The sequence below is a fragment of the Cherax quadricarinatus genome, chromosome 48, assembly GCF_038502225.1.
Source record: "Cherax quadricarinatus isolate ZL_2023a chromosome 48, ASM3850222v1, whole genome shotgun sequence".
NCBI lineage: Eukaryota > Metazoa > Arthropoda > Malacostraca > Decapoda > Parastacidae > Cherax > Cherax quadricarinatus.
Window position 1 is genome coordinate 15,174,820 of NC_091339.1, and position 23,973 is coordinate 15,198,792.

The following is a 23,973-nucleotide window of genomic DNA, read 5'->3' on the forward strand; positions in this document are numbered from 1 at the left end:
ACGTTAAAGCATAAGTTATGGCAGAAAAAGAGGGAATATAAATGTATAAATTCAAGGATTATATGAAGTAAAATAAGGGTTGGATGTGAAGTGGCTTATAGTAAGTGTTTATGCACCTGGAGAAGAGAGAAGTGTAGAGGAGAGAGAGAGAGGTTTTGGGAAATGTTGAGCGAGTGTGTGGGGAGTTTTGAACCTGGCGAGAGAGTACTTGTGGTTGGGGATCTCAATGCTAAAGTGGGTAAAAATGTTGTGGAGGTAGTAGTAAGTAAATCTGGGGTGCCAGGGATAAATGAAAATGGGGAGTCTTTAATTGAGCTATGTGTAGAAAGGTTTGGTAATAAGTAATACATATTTTATGAAAAAAGAGGATAAGTAAGTATACAAGGTATGATACAGCACATAATGAAAGTAGTTTGTTAGATTATGTATTGGTGGATAAAAGGTTGATGGGTAGGCTTCACTATATACATGTTTATAGAAGGGCAACTGATATATCGGACCATTATTTAGTCGTAGCTACAGTTAGAGTAAGAGGTAGATGGAACAAAAGGAAAATGGCAACAGCAAGTAAGAGAGAGGTGAAAGTGTATAAACTAAGGGAGGAGGAAGTTAGGGCGAGATATAAGTAACTATTGGCAGAAAGGTGGGCTAGTGCAAGTACAATTAGTGGGGGGTTGAAGAGGGTTGGAAAAGTTTTAAAAATGCAGTATTAGAATGTGGGGCAAAAGTTTGTGGCTATAGTAGGGTGGGTGCAGGAGGAAAGAGGAGTGATTAGTGGAATGATGAAGTAAAGGGTGTGATAAAAGAGAAAAAGGTAGCTTATGAGAGGTTTTTACAAAGCAGAAGTGTTATAAAAGCAGAGTATATGGAGAGTAAAAGAAAGGTGAAGAGAGTGGTGAGAGAGTGCAAAAGGAGAGCAGATGATAGAATGGGAGAGGCACTGTCAAGAAATTTTGATGAAAATAAGAAAAAAAATTTGGAGCGAGATAAACAAGTTAAGAAAACCTAGGGAACGAATGGATTTGTCAGTTAAAAACAGAGTAGGGGAGTTAGTAGATGGGGAGCTGGAGGTACTGGGTAGATGGCACGAATATTTTGAGGAACTTTTAAATGTCGATGAAGAAAGGGAGGCGGAAATTTCCTCTTTCAGGAGTGAAGAAGAGCAGGATGTGAGGGTGGGGGAGGTGTGTGAGGCATTACATAGAATGAAAGGGAGTAAAGCAGCTGGAACTGATGGGATCATGACAGAAATGTTAAAAGCAGTGGGGGATATAGTGTTGGAGTGGTTGGTATTTTTGTTTAATAAATGTATGGAAAAGGGGAAAGTATCTAGGGATTGGCAGAGAGCATGTTTAGTTCCCTTACAGAAAGGGAAGGGACACAAAAGAGACTGTAAAAATGATAAGGGGAATAAGTTTACTGAGTATACCAGGAAAAGTGTACGGTAGGGTTATTATTGAAAGAATTAAGAGGTAAGACAGGCTTTAGAGTGGGTAGGAGATGTGTAGATCAAGTGTTTACATTGAAGCAAATATGTGAACAGCATTTATATGAAGGTAGGGAAGTTTTCATTGCATTTATGGATTTAGAAAAGGCACATGATAGAGTGGATAGGGGAGCACTGTGGCAGATGTTGCAAGTACAGTGGACCCCCAGTTCGCGATATTAATCCGTTCCTGAGAGCTCATCATAAGCCAAAAATATCGGAAAGCGAATGAATTTTCCCCATAAGAAATAATGGAAATCAAATTAATCCGTGCAAGACATCCAAAAGTATGAAAAAAAAAACTTTTACCACATGAAATACAGTGGTCCCTCGTTTTTCATAATTAATCCGTTCCTGGAGGAGCTACTATAAACAAAATTTACGATTTGCGAGTCAATTTTCCCCATAAGAAATAATGAAAATACAATTAATCCATTCCTGACACCCAGAAGTATTAAAACAAAAAAATTTTTTACATGAAATATACATGTAGTACATAAACAATACAATGGGAAATGATGAATGAAACATTAACAGCATAACACTTACCTGCATTGGAGATTCTTCTTAGTGTATGGGAGACTGGAGGAGGAGAGAGATTGGATTGTTTACAGTTTGGAAGGGGAATCCCCTTCCAGCAACACCTCAGGTACCAATTGCTTCTCTGGGGTTGCTTCTCTTCTCTGTTTCTTAATGCCACTAGGACCACCTTGAGAGTCACTCTAGTTCTGTCTCGCAAAGTAACTGTGGAGAGAGCTCTGTTTCTGGCGTCTCTTTAACACTTCCCTAAAATGGCCCAAGACTTTGTCACTGTACATATTTCTCACCTTCTTTACCACAGGCTTGGCACTAGGAGCTTTCTTTGGAGCCATGGTAGCTTATTTAGTACTTGTAAGCACTAAAATGAGTGGAATATTATGAAATATTTCGTAGGAGCACTTGAGGGGACCTTCACTCACTGGTAAACAATGCCAGACTGGCTGGGTAGGGAGGCCTCCCCAGCTCACACCGTGCGTACGTGTCCCGGACGAACTACTATTCGCGAGTCAACCTATGAAAAGCAAGTCCATGCTTATACGAAAATACCCCTATGATTGGCGAAATTTACGATTGCCGAGAACTACGAAAAGCGAGGGACCACTGTATTAAGTTCAATGCACACAAACTGAAGAAGACATGTACAGTTTGTAGTATGTACTCTACTAACAATAGAATACATGACACTTACCTTTAATGAAGATCTGGTGATGATTGATGGGATGGGAGGAGGGGAGAGTGTCGCAGTTGTTAATGTTTAGAAGGGGAATCCCCTACCAATAGGACTTGAGGTAGCAAGTCCTTTTCCGGGGTTACTTCCCTTCTTCTTTTAATGCCACTAGGACCAGCTTGAGAGTCACTGGCAGCCTCACCCTGCCTAATCACACTATGTATGCCACTATGATTCTTAAATGTTTCAAACCAACCTTCTCTGGCCTTAAATTCACTCACATCACCACTAGTTGCAGGCAATTTCTTTACCAAATCGTCATGCAACTGCCTAGCCTTTTCACAAATGATCACTTCAGAGATGCTATCTCCTGCTATCCGTTTTTCATTTATCCACACCAATAACAGTCTCTCAACATCTTCTAACACTTGCGGTCGCTGTTTTGTAATCACAGTTGCACCTTTTGCAACAAAAGCTTCCTTGATTGCCGTTTTCCTGGTCACTATAGTCGAGATGGTTGATTGGGGTTTTGTATACAACCTGGCCAGCTCCGACACACGCACTCCACTTTCGTACTTTGCAATTATCTCTTTCTTCACTTCAATAGTCATTAGCACCCTTTTTCTTAAAGGGTTGGCACTAGAAGCTTTCTTGGGGCCCATGGTGACTTATTTTGCAGAAACAAGCACCAAAAACACTGATAATATGGAATGTACCGAATATATCCTTAGATGCGAGCACACTGGCTGGCTTGTAAACACTGGCACACACGTGGACACGTCTCGGATGACTCGTATACCGGGTTTTTTAATGGGAACCGAGGCAAAATTTTTCCGTTAGAATGTATCGCATACCGGATTTATCAGAAACCGACGGCATCGCGAACTGGGGGTCCACTGTATATGGAATAGGTAGTAAGTTACTAAATGCTGTAAAGAGTTTTTATGAGGATAGTGAGGCTCAGGTTAGGGTGTGTAGGAGAGAGGGAGATTACTTCCCGGTAAAAGTAGGTCTTAGACAGGGATGTGCAATGTCACCACGGTTGTTTAATATACGTATTTATAGATGGGACTGTGAAAGAAGTAAATGCTAGGGTGTTGGGGAGAGTAGTAGGATTAAATTATGGGAAATCAAGTACAAAATGTGAGTTGAGACAGTTACTTTTTGTTGATGATACTGTGCTTATGGGAGATTCTAAAGAAAAGTTACAAAGGTTAGTGGACGAGTTTGGGAGGGTGTGTAAAGGTAGAAAGTTGAAAGTGAACATAGATAAGAGTAAGGTGATGAGGGTATCAAAAACGATTTAGATAAAGAAAAATTGGACATCACACTGGAGAGAGGGAGTATGTAAGAAGTGAATGCTTTCAGATATTTGGGAGTCGAAGTGTCAGCAGATGGGTTTACGAAGGATGAGGTTAGCCACAGAATTGATGAAAGAAAAAAGGTGAGTGGCAGATGTTGAAGGTGTATAGTACAGGAAGTAGTTTACTGAAAGCAGTGAAGAGTTTTTACGAGGACAGTGATGCTCACGTTAGAGTATGTAGGAAAGAGGGAGATTATTTCCCAGTAAAAGTAGGCCTTAGACAAGGATGTGTGATGTCACCATGGTTGTTCAATATATTTATAGATGGGGTTGTAAGAGAAGTGAATGCGGGGGTCTTGGCAAGAAGTTATTTTTATTATTATCACACTGGCCGATTCCCACCAAGGCAGGGTGGCCCGAAAAATAAAAACTTTCACCATCATTCACTCCATCACTGTCTTGCCAGAAGGGTGCTTTACACTACAGTTTTTAAACTGCAACATTAACACCCCTCCTTCAGAGTGCAGGCACTGTACTTCTTATCTCCAGGACTCAAGTCCGGCCTGCCGGTTTCCCTGAACCCCTTCATAAATGTTACTTTGCTCACACTCCAACAGCACGTCAAGTATTAAAAACCATTTGTCTCCATTCACTCCTATCAAACACGCTCACGCATGCCTGCTGGAAGTCCAAGCCCCTCGCACACAAAACCTCCTTTACCCCCTCTCTCCAACTTTTCCTAGGCCGACCCCTACCCCGCCTTCCTTCCACTACAGACTGATACACTCTTGAAGTCATTCTGTTTCGCTCCATTCTCTCTACATGTCCGAACCACCTCAACAACCCTTCCTCAGCCCTCTGGACAACAGTTTTGGTAATCCCGCACCTCCTCCTAACTTCCAAACTACGAATTCTCTGCATTATATTCACACCACACATTGCCCTCAGACATGACATCTCCACTGCCTCCAGCCTTCTCTTCGCTGCAACATTCATCACCCATGCTTCACACCCATATAAGAGCGTTGGTAAAACTATACTCTCATACATTCCCCTCTTTGCCTCCAAGGACAAAGTTCTTTGTCTCCACAGACTCCTAAGTGCACCACTCACTCTTTTCCCTTCATCAATTCTATGATTCACCTCATCTTTCATAGACCCATCCGCTGACACGTCCACTCCCAAATATCTGAATACATTCACCTCCTCCATACTCTCTCCCTCCAATCTGATATTCAATCTTTCATCACCTAATCTTTTTGTTATCCTCATAACCTTACTCTTTCCTGTATTCACCTTTAATTTTCTTCTTTTGCACACCCTACCAAATTCATCCACCAATCTCTGCAACTTCTCTTCAGAATCTCCCAAGAGCACAGTGTCATCAGCAAGAAGTGTGGAGTTAAAAGATAAAGAATCAAACACCAAGTGAGAGTTGTCACAGTTGCTTTTTGCTGATGACACTGTGCTTTTGGGAGATTCTGAAAAGAAGTTGCAGAGGTTGGGGGATGAATTTGGTAGGGTATGTAAAAGAAGAAAATTAAAAGTGAATATAAGAAAGAGTAAGGTTATGAGGATAACAAAAAGATTAAATGACAAAAGATTGGATATCAGATTGGAGGGAGAGAGCATGGAGGAGGTGAATGTATTCAGATATTTGGGAGTGGATGTGTCAGCAGATGGGTCTATGAAAGATGAGGTGAATCAATTAACTGATGAGGGGAAAAGGGTGAGCGGTGCACTTGGGAGTCTGTGGAGACAAAGAACTTTGTCCTAACACGCTCATGCAAGCATGCATGAGCGTGTTAGATAGGAGTGAATGGAGACAAATGGTTTTTGGGAATGACAAGCTGTTGGAGTGTGAGCAGGGTAATATTTAGTGAAGGGATTCAGGGAATCTGGTTGTTTTTATATAGCCAGACTTGACTACTAGAAATGGGAAGTATAATGCCTGAACTTTAACGGAGGGGTTTGGGATATTGGCAGTTTGGAGGGATATGTTATGTGTGTTTTTACAGTGGACCCCCGCCGTTCGGCGGCTGTGACTTTCGTGAAATCTGACTTTCGGCAAGTTTTTTCGGCAAAATTTAGCTTCGTGGTTCATGACTGGACCTTCTTGTACGCGTCTGCCCGTCAGCGCACACACAAAGTCAGTCTCCCGCACTATTCACACTCAGTGTGCCATTGCTTACCAGCATGTGACCATCACCCCACAGGTTCATACAACACATTTCATAATAATTCATTGTTTTTTGTGCTTGCAACTGCTAAATAAGCCACCATGGGCCCAAAGAAAGCTCCTAGTGCCAGCCCTTTGGTAAAGAAGGTGAGAAACACGATAGAATTCAAGAAAAAACTCACAGAAAAGTACTAAAGTAGAGGAGGAAGAGAGAGGGGAGAATGTGCCTTCTGCATTGATTCTACAATATGTATGATACTAAAGCAGCAGGTATCGATAAAGGCTATAGCTCCAGTCAGCGATCAAGTGTAGAATTAAGAGTGTAGCAAGTAAGTTAAGCGAGTAAGCAATAGAAAAACGACATGAGAGTAACTCTCCAATGTTGTTGGATGAGTATAGGACCGCTGAACATACACCGCCCTGCTATCTTCCACCACCCTAAACCTCTGCCAACATCTCCTTCATCAAACTAACTAATTAAACTAACATCTCCTCCAAGGTAAGTGTAAATATAAAAGTGTAAGTATAAAAGTAAATATAAGTGTAAATATAAAAGGACACCAATGGAAATATGTCACTCTTGAATTTTTTGGGTTATCCTGGGTACTTTACACATATGCTGCTATGTATGATAATCTATGTATGTAACTGTATTTGTGTATACCTGAATAAACTTACTTATTTATAAATTAAAATGTAAATATTTCTTATTTATAAATTAAAATGTAAATATTTCTTATTTATAAATTACCTACCTCCTACACAATCAAGAATCAATAAAGGTTAAGTGTGATGCTAAATGTTCATTTATCCATTTTATTAGTGCTTTATATTTATTTGTCATTGTTTTCTGTATGTAAATCTATATTTAATCTTTAAAAAAATTATTTTTTTGTTAATTCTTTTGGCTGTCTGAAACGGATTAATTGGGTTTCCATTACTTCTTATGGAGAAAATAGATTCGCCAATTGTGAATTTCGCCAGTTGGCAGACTCTCTGGAACGGATTAATCACGAAACTCGGGGGTCCACTGTATATGCTTCTAAACTATTGTATCTGGGCGCCTCTGCAAAGACAGTGATTATGTATGAGTGAGGTGAAAGTGTTGAATGATGATGACAATATTTTCTTTTGGAGGATTTTTTCTTTCTTTCTTTCTGGGTCACCTTGCCTCGTTGGGAGATGGCCAACTTGCTGAGAAAAAAAAAAGAAAAGTGATAGAGTGTAGAGATGTGGCAGGTGTTGTAATGTTAAGGGAGTTTATGAGTGAGACTCAAGTTATGGTATGCAGGAGAGAAAGGTATGATATCCCCAGTAAAAGCTGGCCTTAAGAGATGTGTGAATTTACTGATATTTTTTTTTACTGAAAAAAAAAAAAAAAAAAAAAAAAAAAAAAAAAAAGGAAGTTTAAAAAAAAAAAAAAAAAAAAAAAAAAGGAAGTTGCAAGTAAAAATACAAATACAATAAGAGAATTTAAGCAAGATGTAGCCCAGGCTAAGAATAAGTGAATAAAAAATTGGAAGGGAAAAATGTGGAAGAAATGAATGCATTTAGATATTTTGGAGTGGATGTGTTGGCAGAGAGGTGCATGAAAGATGGATGATTCATAGATTGGAGAGGGTAAGAAGGTATCTGGAATGCTCAGGCATCTGTGGAAAGAAAAAAGTTGATCACTGGAGGTAAAAAAAAAACGGATATATCAGTACAATTTTACCAATGCTTTTAAATGGGTGAGGCAGGGTCTTTTAATACAACAGCAAGAAGGAAGCTGGCAGCAAGAGAAATTTCATATATGAAATCAGAGTAAGGCATAATTAAGGAAGTGGCATTGGGGTGGTTAAAATGGCATATAATTCAGAAAGGATGGAGTAGGATAGACAGACAGACAGTCCATAAATCTTTGGTTCATGGAAGAAGGTTTAGGGAACATCACAGTAAAGACTGGAAAGAAAAGTATGGAGAAAGTTTTGAAAGGTAGGGAATTGAGACTCCAGCAGGGGTGAGTTGGACCTGACTAGCTTGTGCTGCTGGGTCTGGTGCAGCGCTTCACATCCTTGAGTGGAGATGATCAGACTGGGTGGGTCACTTGGCTAATCAGGGGGGATGGGTGTCATTGGTCTATTTAGGGGGGAGGGGGGCATGGACCTGCTCCGCATGGGTCAGTAGGCCTGTTGCAGTGTTCCTTCTTTCTTATGTATGAGCATGTTAGATCAGAATGGAGGCAAATGGGCTGTAGGGATTCAAGAAAACAGGTTAGCCAGACATGAATCCTGGAGTTAGGAAGTAATGACTGCATTCTGAAGGATGGATGAAACAATGCATTTTGGTGGATCACTGGAATTGTGATGGCCATATTTATGTACAATGGTAAGCACACAGTAGTCCCCCCATATCCACAGGGAATACGTTCCAAGACCTACCATGGATACCTGAAACTACGGATAATGGCAAACCCTATATACCAGTCGTTTTTCATTTACATACATACCTGAAATAAAGTTTATTGAGTAATTATGCACAATAAGTCGAGAATTAACACTTTTCACTAATGGGAAGCACTTCATGGTTTCTCTTAGACTTGAAAGAACTGCCACCATCACTACTTTTGACCTCTGGGTCCATTATTAAGCAAAATTAAGGGTTATCTTTGGGCCACAGTAAACCGTAGATAACTGAAACCACAGAAACTGAATACGTGAATACAGGGGTTCTATTTTCCTTCTTTGCTCTGGTGGAAAATTACTTGTGTATAAAAAAAAAAACGTACACGTCATAGAATTTAGGTTGATGCAAGGACGGTTTCAAGATACATGTATTATTTAGAAACAAAGTTTAATTTTTTTTATTAGAGCAAAACCACACAATCTTCTATTATAATATGTACAGAAAAATAATATAGAACTTTAACTATGCAACTTGGCAGAGAGATGGTGTAGGTAATGATGTGAGGGTGACTTCATGGTGTAGAGGAAATTATTAAGGACAGTATAAAAGAATATACATTTGCTACTCCTGTAACTCACTTGTAAAATATATTGTTGATCTGCTTGCGGATAAATGCCCTCAACCCTAAAAACTTGCCGTATATTCTGTGTAAAGTGGTCTTGAGAAAATCTCTCTCCCTAGGGTCTTCTGAATCAAACAGTTCTAACAGCTGTAACAAAAAGAAGAGAAACAAAAAATAATGAACAGGTATGGAATACAATTTTTTTTTTTTTAACAAGTCAGCCGTCTCCCACCGAGGCAGGGTGACCCAAAAAAGAAAGAAAATCCCCAAAAAGAAAATACTTTCATCATCATTCAACACTTTCACCACACTCACACATTATCACTGTTTTTGCAGATGTGCTCAGGATACAACAGTTTAGAAGCATATACATAAAAAGATACACAACATATCCCTCCAAACTGCCAATATGGCAGTTTGGAATACAAAATTATAACAAAAAAATAATTATCCAATTCCCTGTGCATTTGAGAGGGCAAGAATAGAAAGAGGAGACAGAAAGAAAGGGGATTAAGTAGAAGGGAGTAAAAAGAGAAATGGAGAGATAAACAGGGAAAAGGAGAATAAAAGGGAATGAGGGGGGCAAAAGGACAACTATATGGAAGAGATGGAAAAGGGAGCAAGGGGATGGGAGAGGGGAGCGAGATACTGGAAAATAGGAAATAGGAGGCAGAGGAAAATAGTAACATAGATGGAATGGGAAGGAGGAGATGGAATAGAGAGTTGGGTGGGGATATAAAGAGGCAGATGGAGGGAAAATAATAAAAATCAGAAGTGCTGAGTGAGAAGAGGTTGCAAAAGGGAAAGGACAATACCATCAGGCATTGCCTGCCAGGAACATTCAATAGTATACAGCTGAATTAGTTAACTAATTCAAAGGCATCTCTCTGCCAAATAAGATATATGCAACACCTGAGTATCTCTATGATGAAGACATTCTGCCAACCAATTTTTTTAATGCAATACAGAGATAACACACTGGAAGATGAAGTAATCAGTCATTCAGCTTTTATAGGTCTTGAGTCCTTTAGCCTTGATCAATGTGAAACAGGCAGGATGATGGACATGTATATACTGGAGCCAGTATAGCTGTACTGAATTGAAAAAGCTACTGATTGGTAGAACACCTTCATAATAAAGATAACCAGGTGTTGCACTTATGTTTTATTCGTCAACTTGTCAGTATTGTAAACCATTAATGTACTCTCAGTCACAGTTTTACATAATAAATATCTTAAGACAATAATGTAGTATCATTAGAATTTCAACATGAGGTAATTATATAAAAGTGAAGAGGCTGCCTGAATACCTGAGAATTGTGAATAACAGACAGAGTCACAGTGCACTGACAAGCATAGTGAAGGGTAGAGATGGGGAAATACAAATATTTCAAGAGGACATGGTTCAAACTACTGGAATTAGTGCATTGTGGACATACAAAGGCAGATGAACTGGGAAAGGCCACACTGAAGAAACTGTTATTTTAACCCCTAAACTGTCCAAACGTAGATCTACGTTGACGTGCATAGCGCTCCAACCTTGATTTTCTCCATTTGAAAGCATGTAAAATCGGACGTAGATCTACGTTCGAAGCACTACGCACGTCAACGTAGATCTACGTTTGAACAGTTTAAGGGTTAAGAATAACATACGAGGCAAGTCTGAATGGTAGACAAGCCAATGATAGAAGATGATAATTAGGTAGAGATGTGAGAGGAAATAGGGACAAAATAAATGCTGGAGCATGTATAGCCTAGGCATTTATAAAGCATAAGTGTATGAAACACAAATTGTTTGCTCATAGTAAGGAAACCAAAGAAATTTTACCTGCCTTCCCCTTCCATAGATCAAACCTCATTACTTCCCAATCCCCAGATGCTGTATAGCCCTTATGGATTTTGTGTTTCCCCATGAATACAATACTAATCATAGTGTGGACAAACAAAAAAACGTTTGAAAAGCATATTACCCAACTAAGCTCAACAGTATATAGCTCATCAGAAAAGCACATAATAATGGTGTAGCCCACAACAGCTTTAGGTTAATAAATGTCTTGCTTGATATGTAATCCACTTGCTCACTTTATACCATCTCATCACAGTAGTACAGAAGTCAGCAGTGTTCTCTCTCTTACCACACCTATGTCATTATTGGAATATTCTGAAACTCTTTCTTTTTAGCATTTTCCTAAACATACACCAAAATTTTCAAGTTTGTTTCATGGTACCACAGGTATCAAACTTGTGAATTGCTCCAGCCATAGGTAGTCACATTTTTCTTCTATCTAGTCTAATTCCTTTAATATTTCTCTTCATTACAACCAACCTGCTAACATGTAACACAACTAAATTCAGAAGACCAGTTTAGTCTGGATCCCTGATTTTGTGCTTAATGAGATCTTTAACCAAATTAATTTTGACTATTTGCGTGTTTCTCAAATTACTCAAACACTGTGAAATGCTTCAAACTCAAATGCCTAAAATGTGACATTGGAAAGGACAGTTAATAATTTCAACGATGTTTACTTTGCTTAAGTTTTTAAAAAATGCTTTTTCTTAACTATTAAGACCATCCTTCCAATCTGACCATTTGGTCCAGGTCCCACTAGTAATTTTAGTAGAAAGTTGTGTGTGTATACAATGTCCCCAAACTTATACAATGCTATTTTTTTTTATAATAAGCAATACTATAAAGTAGCATGACACTTGCAAAAATCATAATTTATTCCTATATACCTCATCTATTAATATATAAAGCTTACTTGTCCTAGGTTTGTTTTGGTAACAACTTTGTAAGTTAGTCTTAACAAAGCAAGACAAACCATGGATAATAAATTATCTTGTAATAATGCATGTAATTATAATCAAGATAAATACATTTCAACCATTAAAACCCATTTTATAAGTTAAAAGCAATCAAAACTATGAATAGATTCTTTTGCAAGTGCGTAATTACTGACAAACAGAGCAGATATTTTTTAACGTATTTCCTAAATGTGAGGGAAAAAACAAGTTATTTGCATTCTTCATGAACCTTCAGTAACTTTACGCCAGCAATACTATTTCTGTTGTTGCTTTGAAATGAAGTTCGTGCAATGAACATGATTTATGGGAACACCAATCAAGCATTTGTGTAGCAAGACATACAGCATGTCTTCCTTCAATTTGAACAACAGTGAAACTGACATTATTTCTTCAGTCACCCTAATGTACCGAGATGGCAAGAGTATATGCAATACTACATGAAAGGTTAGTCAAGTATGATTTTTATGAAGTATTATGAAGGAAAAACAGAGAAGAGATCATTGTCAAAAAATTTAAGTGGTAAATTTGAACTTAATGCAGTATGTTACATAAGTGACCACAGAACAACAACAAAAACAGTGGCCTGTTTTACAACAGGAAGAGCAAATAAAGGTTAAGTCATATAAATCACTTTTGTGAACAGGTGTATCACAAGCAATTAAGCAACGTGAAAGTGTTACTTCAATTTAATCCACAAGGCCTTAGCCATAAACTTTTCTCACACAATTTGACTGGAATTGAAGATGGTTAAATAACCAGTAAAAGTCTGTACCATGCCACACAAAATTGAGTTTTTGTTTTTGTTTACATAAGCAAAAATAAATCTTTTTATTTTAGAGGACAATTAAGTCAATGAAGAAAATTCCACAAAATTCAATGCTAATAAGCATGAAAGTCACTACTGTAGAGGACACTGAAAAATTACAGGAAGACATAAGCAGGGTTTTCCAGTGGGCAATGGAGAACAACATGACGTTCAATGGTGATAAGTTCCAGCTGCTTAGGTATGGAAAGAATGAAGAACTCAAAAGGAACACTATATACAAAACTTGAGAGGGTCACCAAATAAAATGAAAGGAACATGTAAAAGACCTGGGAATAATTGTCAGCTGACCTTCCTTTTAAAGAACATAACAAGACAAAGATCACGACAGCCAAGAAGATGACGGGGTGGGTATTGAGAACTTTCAAAACAAGGGAAGTAATGCTGATGGTGACATTCCTCAAAATGCTAGTGCTCCCTCATTTAGAATATTGCTCAGTGCTGATGACCCCGTTCAAAGCAGGAGAAATAGCATTGATGGAACAAATACAGAGATCATTTACGGCTCACACCGAGCCAGTAAAGCACCTAAATTACTGGGAATGCCTTTAAGTCTTGAACATGTACACATTGGAGTGGAGGAGAGAGACATGATAATATATACACGGAAAGCACTCGAGGGCCTGGTTCCAAATCTGCACACTGCCATAACATACTGGAGTGAGAGATATAGGAGGAAGTGCAAAATAAACCCAGTGAAGAGCAGGGGTGCAGTGGGGACAACAAGGGAACACTATATCAATATTCGGGGTCCCAGACTATTCAACATCTTACCAGAAAATATCAGAGGAAACTGGATAAGTATCTTCACCAGGTGCTAGATCAACCAGGCTGTGATGAATATGTAGGGCAGTGGGCCTCCAGCAGCAACAGCCTGGTTGACCAGGCAAGCACCAGATGAGCATGGCCCATAGCCAGGCTCCAAGAGTAGTGAAATTCTCAAAACTCTTCAAAGGTATATCAAAGATGCTACAATTTGGTATCAAAAAAATATAGAACATTGTGTTTAGAGGGCCTTCCCAAAACAAAGAAACAATTTAAAGAAGAGCACTGTAGTAACTTTTTTTTTTTTTTAAGACAGACCATCTCCCACCAGTGAAGAGTGACCGGAAAAGAAAAAAACAAATTTTTTTCTCTTTTTACATTTAGTATGTTTGGTAATAAGGAATACAATATAAATGGAACAGTAGATATAAATAAACTCACCTGCAGGACAAACTTCTGATCAATGAAACGTTTGGCAACAGATGGCTGGAAGTCTGGACTTTCTAGAAATCTTAGGAAAAACTCGTACACCAATTGCAAATGAGGCCATGCAGCTTCGAGAGTGGGCTCATCTTCCTCTGGGTCGAACTCTGCTCCTACGGAAAAGCCAAGTAAAGTCATGGGAGACTTTCTGTATATAATGATAATGTTTTTCCCATCACAAGGAATAAAAATCCTGGAGTGTCACTCATACAAGTTTGTTTACGAAGTGCAGCGCAAACAACTTTCTTGCTCCACGAAACAAGAGTTATTTGTTTTTTAACACGCTGGCTGTCTCCCTTCAAGGAAGGGTGACCCAAAAAAGAAACACTTTCACCATCATTCACACTATCACTGTCTTCCCAGAGACACAGATGCCCCTCTGAACACCAAATATCCCAAACCCCTCAATTAGAGTGCAGGCACTGAACTTCCCACCTCCAGGACTCGAGTTCGGCTAACCAGTTTCCCTGAATCCCTTCACAAAATATTACTTATAAGATCCATTCTGCCTTGCATGGTAAAGGGAGGACATAAGTTGAATTTGGAAGTACAAAACGCAGTTATTGGTCAAAGGAGAGATTCAAAATGAAAGTGCACCCTTCAGAGAAAGGCAGAGTAAATACTTCAGGGTAATGAAAGAAAGTTGAAAAGAAAAGATAGTGTGTTTTCTGATAAATGAGGCAATCTATCAAAAAATGTTGAACTGTTAGTAAGAACTGTGAATTACCATAATGGTACTTGGCACTATTCTGTGATGACAATAGATATTGAATGGTGTGATTAATGCACAGTTGCAAAAGCATGGTTCCCCAAAACTGTAATAGCCAGAAGTCCAACTGTGGTTTGACTGAAACTTACTGCCAGAACTTGAAGAGAAGTCAAAATTAGTTGCTCTGAACATGTGACATAGCCAACACTGAAAGCAAATGACAAGTGTGAGAGACCTGAACCACCTGAAACTCTTAAATTAAGAGTCTGAGCAAATTACGACTGATACAGCAGACAAGGCAGCAATTTTAATTATAGTAAAGGTGCATAAAATTCTGCCATAAAAGTACTGAGTGCAGCTGTATCTCCTGGAAAATGTAATCAGGAAAAGATGCAGCATACCCCATTCCAGATAACTGGGAATCTCTTGTGCATTGCAGGAGTATGACAAGAAATAATAAAGAGCAAGTGTAATTTCAAAACATGACCTTTAGGGAAATGAAAAGGGAAAGGGCAGATCACTGGGACTTCCAGTGAATGGAGGAAGAGATACAAAACAAGAACAAAGATATTCCAAGTGGGACTGAATCGGATGCATCTCTGTGTTGGTGAAGTAAGACTAATAAAGAGAATAAAAACTGATGAGGAAAAAGAAAGACTCCGAATGGCTTTGAACAAATTGCAAGATTGACTGGCTATGTAAGAATGATTGGCTAAGTGATTGCTTGAATTCAATCCCAGCAAATGTAAGGTTATGAAGACCAATGAAGGAGCCAGAAGACCAGAAAGAGTATAGGCTTCAGGAAAAGACTTCACTCAAAGAGAAAGAACTAGGGAAAGACCATAGTATACCCCCAGAGGCTCACATCAGCCAAATAACCTCTGCAGGGAATGCTCATCTGGCATACCTTACAGTAGTAGCCTTCAGGAATCTCAACAAAGTCATTCCAAGCCATTTAAACAAAAGTCAGGTCATCTTGGAGTATACAGCACCAGTATGGAATCCACACCTGAAAAAGCATGTTAAGAAACTGTAGCATGAGCTACTTGTAGCTCATGCTACAAGTAGATGCTAATGGAACTGAATCTAATGAAATTGCAGGACAGAAGAACCAAGTGAGATATGATAATAGCATGCAAAATATTCAGGGAAACTGATAGGGTAGACAGAAATAGGCTGTTTGAGAGGCAAGAAACAGGAGCTTGGGAATGCAGCTGAAAGTTAAAGATAGATGAGCTACAGCGATGTAAGAACATATTTCTTTGGTCTCAAGAGTAGTTGGGAAGTGGAATGATCTTGATGAAGTAGTTTGAAGAGCAGGTATGATAGGACCCATGAGGTTAGGAAGGAGTGAATCAAGTGGCAGGCTGAGGGGCTGAGCCAGGAGACAGGACTCAACCCCTGCTGCAAGTATAGATGACTGTACATGCTCACACACACACACACACACACACACACACACACACACACACACACACACACATGCATGCACACACATGTGCACATGCACACACACTCATGCACATATGCACACAGGGGTTAGTCCTAGGACTGGTGCTATTTCTGCTGTTTGTTACTGCATGTGAATGCAGACAATGTGAAGTTAATGAGAATTCAATCAGAGGAGGATCAGGCAGGACTACAGGAGCCAGTTTCTGGACAGGCTGCAGGCCTGGTCCAGAAACTGGCTCCTGGAGTTCAACCTCATTAAGTGCGAAGTCATGAAGATTGGGGAAGTGCAAAGACCACAGAGAGAGTACAGTTTAGGAGGGCCAAAGACTACAAATCTCACTCAAGGACAGCAATCTTGGGGTGAGTATAATACCGAGCACATCTGAGGCGCATATCAAGCAAGTAACTGTTGCAGCATATGGGCACCTAGCAAACCTAAGAATAGCATTCTGACATCTCAGTAGGGAATCGTTCAGGACTCTCTACACCGTGTACATCAGGCCCACATTGGAGTATGCAGCACCAGTTTGGAATCCACACCTGGCGAAGCATGTCAGGAAATTAGAAAAAGTGCAAAGGTTTGCAACGTGGCTAGTCCTGGAGCTAAGGGGCATGTCCTATGAGGAGGGGTTAAGGAAAATCGACCTGACGACACTGGAGGACAGGAGAGAGAGGGGGGATATGACAATGACATAAAATACTGAGAGGAATTGACAAGGTGGACAGAGACAGGATGTTCCAGAGAGGGGACACAGCAACAAGGAGTCGCAATTGGAAGTTGAAGACTCAGACAAGTCACAGGGATGTTAGGAAAGTATTTCTTCAGTCACAGAGTTGTCAGGAAGTGGAATGGTCTGGAAAGTAATGTAGTGGACACAGGATCCATACATAGCTTTAAGAAGAGTTATGATGAAGCTCATGAAGCAGAGAGAGTGATCTAGTAGCAACCAATGAAGAGGCAGGGCCAGGAGCTGTGGATACGCGAGTACATACATACACGCACACCCACACATTTATATAAAAGACTGATTATTATGAAAATAAATGGTATAAAATACCAACAATATGGAAACAAACACATATGCAGTTTAATGTGATCCTTTATTGACAACGTTTCATCCACACAGTGGGCTTTTTCAAGTCACAAACAGATCTACCTGGGGTGGAAGGTACGGGAGCATTTATAGTCAGGTTCAGAATGTTGAGGTCAGGTGGAGAATGCTGCATCTGATGATCCACTGGGTTGGATTATAGAGTCTTGGGTAGCTGGCGGGGGTATTGGACAAGTTGTGAATAGACCTTCTGCAGTGTTCTATGTTCTTATGTGGGATAGCGATGAAGAAGTTTCTTGGCAAGTGGTTCAGCTATGTTATAGAAGCCATTGTTCTGGTTGAAATTGTTGGTTATAGAGATAAGCGATGATTCCAGGATTCTTCGGTATTGAGTGTTGTCTTCTGTGGCGATAAGTCTTGAGTTTCTGTAGTTAATTAAATGGTTGTGTGAATTGCGATGTTGTACACAGGCATTCCTTGTATCGTCAGTTCTGCTTGCGTATTGGTGTTCTGAAATACGTGTTTGGAGGTCTCTTGATGTTTCGCCCACGTATAATTTGTTGCAGTCATTACAAGGGATTATGTATACCCATGCACTATAATTGAACAAGTATTTTCAAAACTCCACTATCCTCGTCACTTCATCAGAGACTGCAGACGGCGGGCATTAAACATCTTCAACACACCCAGAGAAGACAACGCCGAGAAGAGATACATAGTCCTCCCCACCAACTCCATTGCCAAACATGTTTCCAACATCTTTTCCAATACATCATTCCAAGTATCTACCTCCACAACCACGACCATCAAGGACATCACCAGTAGTAGACAGGACAAGCTTCCATCCTCTGCAGGGGTATACATAATCTCTTGTAATGACTGCAACAAATTATACGTGGGCGAAACATCAAGAGACCTCCAAACACGTATTTCAGAACACCAATACGCAAGCAGAACTGACGATACAAGGAATGCCTGTGTACAACATCGCAATTCACACAACCATTTAATTAACTACAGAAACTCAAGACTTATCGCCACAGAAGACAACACTCAATACCGAAGAATCCTGGAATCATCGCTTATCTCTATAACCAACAATTTCAACCAGAACAATGGCTTCTATAACATAGCTGAACCACTTGCCAAGAAACTTCTTCATCGCTATCCCACATAAGAACATAGAACACTGCAGAAAGTCTATTCACAACTTGTCCAATACCCCCGCCAAGCTACCCAAGACTCTATAATCCAACCCAGTGGATCATCAGATGCAGCATTCTCCGCCTGACCTCAACATTCTGAGCCTGACTATAAATGCTCCCGTACCTTCCACCCCAGGTAGATCTGTTTGTGACTTGAAAAAGCCCACTGTGTGGGTGAAACGTTGTCAATAAAGGATCACATTAAACTGCATATGTGTTTATGTTTCCAGACTGATTATTATACTGATATAACTTCAAAACATACCTGACGGATTGCTAGAAGGTGGTAAGGTTCGGAATAAATTAACAGCAAACATTTGGACCACTTCAGGGTATACAGGTTCCGTGATTACTTGGCGTTGCGTCGTCACATACTCTACCATTTCATTGAGAGCTGCCCGTTTTACCTCTTTCCATTTAAGGTCACTGAGAGGATCCGTTATAAAATCGAATATAACACCACACTGCCGAATCTTCTGAATAAATAGTTCTTCCCGCTCGTTTGGTTGAGCATCTGCAAAATAATTTTAACCAAGTCAATCACTTGCAACACTAACAGAAGCAATAAAGCAACATCCATCCAATTTGGAATTCTGTTTTTTGTAATATATGCATTTTTTTGGGTATGTGCTTTTTTTTTTAATGTGTGCAGGTTATTAGCGCATTGTTCCAGTTACAGTATTGTGCCTTTTTATTCTGCTTCCTTATACATATGTATCTGAAAAACCAGGAAGTTTCTGCTAGCATAGCTATCATAACCAAAATACAGTACACAGTATACATGTACATGTTTCCCACTAAGGCAGGGTGACCCAAAAATGAAGAAACACTTCCAATCATCATTCACTCCATCACTGTCTTGCCAGAGGCACACCTACACTACAGTTAAAAAAACTGCAACATCAACACCCCTTCTTCAGAGTGCAGGCACTGTACTTCCCACCTCCAGGACTCAAGTCCAGCTTGCCGGCGTCCCTGAATCCCTTCTTAATGTTACTTTGTTCACACTCCAACAGCACATCAAGTCATCAAATCCATTCATCACCACTCGCTCCTAACACACTTGCTAGAAGTCCAAATCCCTCGCACACAAAACCTCCTTTACACCCCACTCCCTCCAACCCTTCCTAGGCCGACTCTTTCCCAACCTTCCTTCCACTATAGATTTATATACTCTCCAAGTCACTCTGTTTTATTCAATCCTCTCTAAATGTCCAAACCACCTCAATAACCCCTCTTCAGCCTTCTGGATAAAACTTTTAGTAATCCCACACCTCCTAATTTTCAAATTACAGATTCTTTGCATTATATTCACACCACACATTGCCTCCAGCCTTCTCCTTGTTGCAATATTCACTACCCATACTGCACACCCATATAAGAGTGTTGGTATAACTATACTCTCATACATTCCCCTCTTTGCTTCCACAGATAAAGTTCTATGTCTCCACAGACTCCTCAATGCACCCTTCACCTTTTTCCCCTTATCAGTTCTATGATTCATCTCATCTTCATGAACCCATGTGCTGACAAATCCACTCCCAAATATCTGAATACATTCATTTTTTCCATACTCCCTCCCTCCAATTATTAAACGCTTACCTCGAAGTGATGGAAGCTTCTGTAGTTCTCTGTTCTTGGGGATGTTAAATCGCGATGATGACTGCCGCTTGTCCTTTTTGATGAGGGGAGCACCAGGGCCAAACTTAATTTTATTAATCTGTGTAGGGGGAGGAAGGCCATCCTTAATGGATGCAGCAGAGCCCAAAGGCCCATCAATTCCACCAACAACTGGCTGTTGTTGCTGATCATCTTCCTGTGGCTGCTGCTGCGGCTCATTTGGTGACAGCTGCTGCTGCTGCTGTTGCTGCTGATCATGTTGGTGATATGGAAGTGATGGTGAGGATGACAGAGGTAGTGATGGTGGAGGTAGTGGAGTGATGGAGGCAGGAGCACAGCAGCAAGTTGTTGTAGTTGTGGTTGTTGTTGTTACCATCAGCGGAGCCACGTACGTACAACACCAAGCAACACACACACAGAGAGAACAGCAGTTAGTTTTAGTAGAAGAGACAACAAAAAGTACTACTTCTCAAAGTCAATGCAACAAAATCTTACTTGATTCCATCATAGTTTTTTGGATGGAATCAACAAATAAAATACAGGATGATGGAAAGATCATGGAAGCTTAAGACATCCTATCAAGCTGAATGGATGACGCAGTATCTCCAAACCTTGAAATTAGCTTGATAAATGTGATTAAGTTACTCTTAGAAACAAGGATAAGACATAGCAAATTCAAGTAAAAAAAAAAAAATTTGTTGCCAGTTATTCAGAGTAAATAAAGTCAAGGTAACACAGCACCTTGAATACTGTGTTGTACTCCTTGGATATTAAAACTATTACTGTGGTTATTATTATTATTACTATTATTGTAAATTTCTTGCTATGTCTCAATAGAAAGGCACTCGCATGCTTTTCCCAAAGAACTGAGCCAACAATATAATGAACACAACATAATAAACTTAGAAATAATTGAAGAATCTGACTGACTGCAAGAACTATCAAATATGTATACATTAGTCAGATCAGATGATGATGGAAGTGAAAGGTATCAATATAAAGCTAAAAAAAAAAAACTACCAAACACTGAATAAATTAGTGTGCATGTGTATAATTATCTATTTAACAAGAGATGAGCTCTAGCTGTTGATCCTGCCTTTTAACTTTCAGATGATTGAATGAAATATCCCTTTTCATATCTACAGTATTTTTCAGCCCCAGTAATGAATTCATAATCAGTGTCATTGTTCAGTTTAGTTCACTTCACTCCTCTTCTGATAAGTATTTTGGCTCATTTGTATTTATGATTTCAATCAATCAATCATTCATGTATGTATGTATATGTGCATGCATGTATGCATGTATATGTATATGCATGTATATGTATATGCATGTATGCATGTATATGTATATGCACATATATATATATATATATATATATATATATATATATATATATATATATATATATATATATCAGATTGGAGGGAGAGAGTATGGAGGAGGTGAACGTATTCAGATATTTGGGAGTGGACGTGTCAGCAGATGGGTCTATGAAAGATGAGGTGAATCATAGAATTGATGAGGGAAAAAGAGTGAGTGGTGCACTTAGGAGTCTGTGGAGACAAAGAACTTTGTCCTTGGAGGCAAAGAGGGGAATGTATGAGAGTATAGTTTTACCAACGCTCTTATATGGGTGTGAAGCGTGGGTGATGAATGTTGCAGCGAGGAGAAGGCTGGAGGCAGTGGAGATGTCATGTCTGAGGGCAATGTGTGGTGTGAATATAATGCAGAGAATTCGTAGTTTGGAAGTTAGGAGGAGGTGCGGGATTACCAAAACTGTTGTCCAGAGGGCTGAGGAAGGGTTGTTGAGGTGGTTCGGACATGTAGAGAGAATGGAGCGAAACAGAATGACTTCAAGAGTGTATCAGTCTGTAGTGGAAGGAAGGCGGGGTAGGGGTCGGCCTAGGAAGGGTTGGAGGGAGGGGGTAAAGGAGGTTTTGTGTGCGAGGGGCTTGGACTTCCAGCAGGCATGCGTGAGCGTGTTTGATAGGAGTGAATGGAGACAAATGGTTTTTAATACTTGACGTGCTGTTGGAGTGTGAGCAAAGTAACATTTATGAAGGGATTCAGGGAAACCGGCAGGCCGGACTTGAGTCCTGGAGATGGGAAGTACAGTGCCTGCACTCTGAAGGAGGGGTGTTAATGTTGCAGTTTAAAAACTGTAGTGTAAAGCACCCTTCTGGCAAGACAGTGATGGAGTGAATGATGGTGAAAGTTTTTCTTTTTCGGGCCACCCTGCCTTGGTGGGAATCGGCCGGTGTGATAATAAAAATAAAAAATATATATATATATATATATATATATATATATATATATATATATATATTATATATATATATATAAATACAGTATATACATATATATATATATTTTCAACAAGTCGGCCGTCTCCCACCGAGGCAGGGTGACCCAAAAAAGAAAGAAAATCCCAAAAAAGAAAATACTTTCATCATCATTCAACACTTTCACCTCACTCACACATTATCACTGTTTTTGCGGAGGTGCTCAGAATACAACAGTTTAGAAGCATATACGTATAAAGATACACAACATATCCCTTCAAACTGCCAATATCCCAAACCCCTCCTTTAAAGTGCAGGCATTGTACTTCCCATTTCCAGGACTCAAGTCAGACTATATGAAAATAACCGGTTTCCCTGAATCCCTTCAATAAATATTACCCTGCTCACACTCCAACAGATCGTCAGGTCCCAAGTACCATTCGTCTCCATTCACTCCTATCTAACACGCTCACGCACGCTTGCTGGAAGTCCAAACCCCTCGCTCACAAAACCTCCTTTACCCCCTCTCTCCAACCCTTTCAAGGACGACCCCTACCCCGCCTTCCTTCCCCTATAGATTTATATGCTTTCCATGTCATTCTACTTTGATCCATTCTCTCTAAATGACCAAACCACCTCAACAACCCCTCTTCTGCCCTCTGACTAATACTTTTATTAACTCCACACTTTTTCCTAATTTCCACACTCCGAATTTTCTGCATAATATTTACACCACACATTGCCCTTAGACAGGACATGTCCACTGCCTCCAACCATCTCGCTACTGCATTTACCACCCAAGCTTCACATCCATATAAGAGTACAGTGGACCCCCGCTTAACGATCACCTCCAAATGCGACCAATTATGTAAGTGTATTTATGTAAGTGCGTTTGTACGTGTATGTTTGGGGGTCTGAAATGGACTAATCTACTTCACAATATTCCTTATGGGAAAAAATTCGGTCAGTACTGGCACCTGAACATACTACTGGAATGAAAAAAGTTCGTTAACCGGGGGTCCACTGTATTGGTACTACTATACTTTCATACATTCCCTTCTTTGCCTCCATAGATAACGTTTTTTGACTCCACATATACCTCAACGCACCACTCACCTTTTTTCCCTCATCAATTCTATGATTAACCTCATCTTTCATAAATCCATCTGCCGACACGTCAACTCCCAAGTATCTGAAAACATTCACTTCTTCCATACTCCTCCTCCCCAATTTGATATCCAGTTCTTCTTTGTCTAAATCATTTGATACCCTCAACACCTTACTCTTTTCTATGTTCACTTTCAACTTTCTACCTTTACACACATTCTCAAACTCATCCACTAACCTTTGCAATTTTTCTTTAGAATCTCCCATAAGCACAGTATCATCAGCAAAAAGTAACTGTGTCAATTCCCATTTTGAATTTGATTCCCCATAATTTAATCCCACCCCTCTCCCAAACACCCTAGCATTTACTTCTTTTACAACCCCATCTATAAATATATTAAACAACCATGGTGACATTACACATCCCTGTCTAAGACCTACTTTTACCGGTAAGTATTCTCCCTCTCTTCTACACACCCTAACCTG

The 23,973-nt window shown here is 39.7% G+C and overlaps 1 protein-coding gene across 9 annotated transcripts in view; it reads right to left on the reverse strand.

Annotated features, from left to right (window-relative positions):
* The window catches only part of LOC128696182 (serine/threonine-protein phosphatase 2A 56 kDa regulatory subunit gamma isoform), a 154,611-nt gene that overhangs the window by 89,185 nt on the left and 41,453 nt on the right, over positions 1–23,973 (reverse strand). For 4 of the 9 annotated variants that reach the window (XR_011393269.1, XM_070094907.1, XM_070094904.1 and 1 more), the window contains exons 3-6: positions 20,078–20,345; positions 18,741–18,989; positions 14,016–14,170; positions 9,199–9,329 (exon numbers count right to left, since the gene is read on the reverse strand). Coding sequence is in view for 8 of the 9 variants with exons in the window: in XM_070094907.1 (XP_069951008.1) it covers positions 9,199–9,329; positions 14,016–14,170; positions 18,741–18,989; positions 20,078–20,345 (803 nt within the window). In the remaining variant the exon portion in view is untranslated. The remainder of the gene's footprint in view (positions 1–9,198; positions 9,330–14,015; positions 14,171–18,740; positions 18,990–20,077; positions 20,346–23,973) is intronic. The other 5 variants (XM_070094910.1, XM_070094908.1, XM_070094905.1 and 2 more) reach the window with 3 other exon arrangements.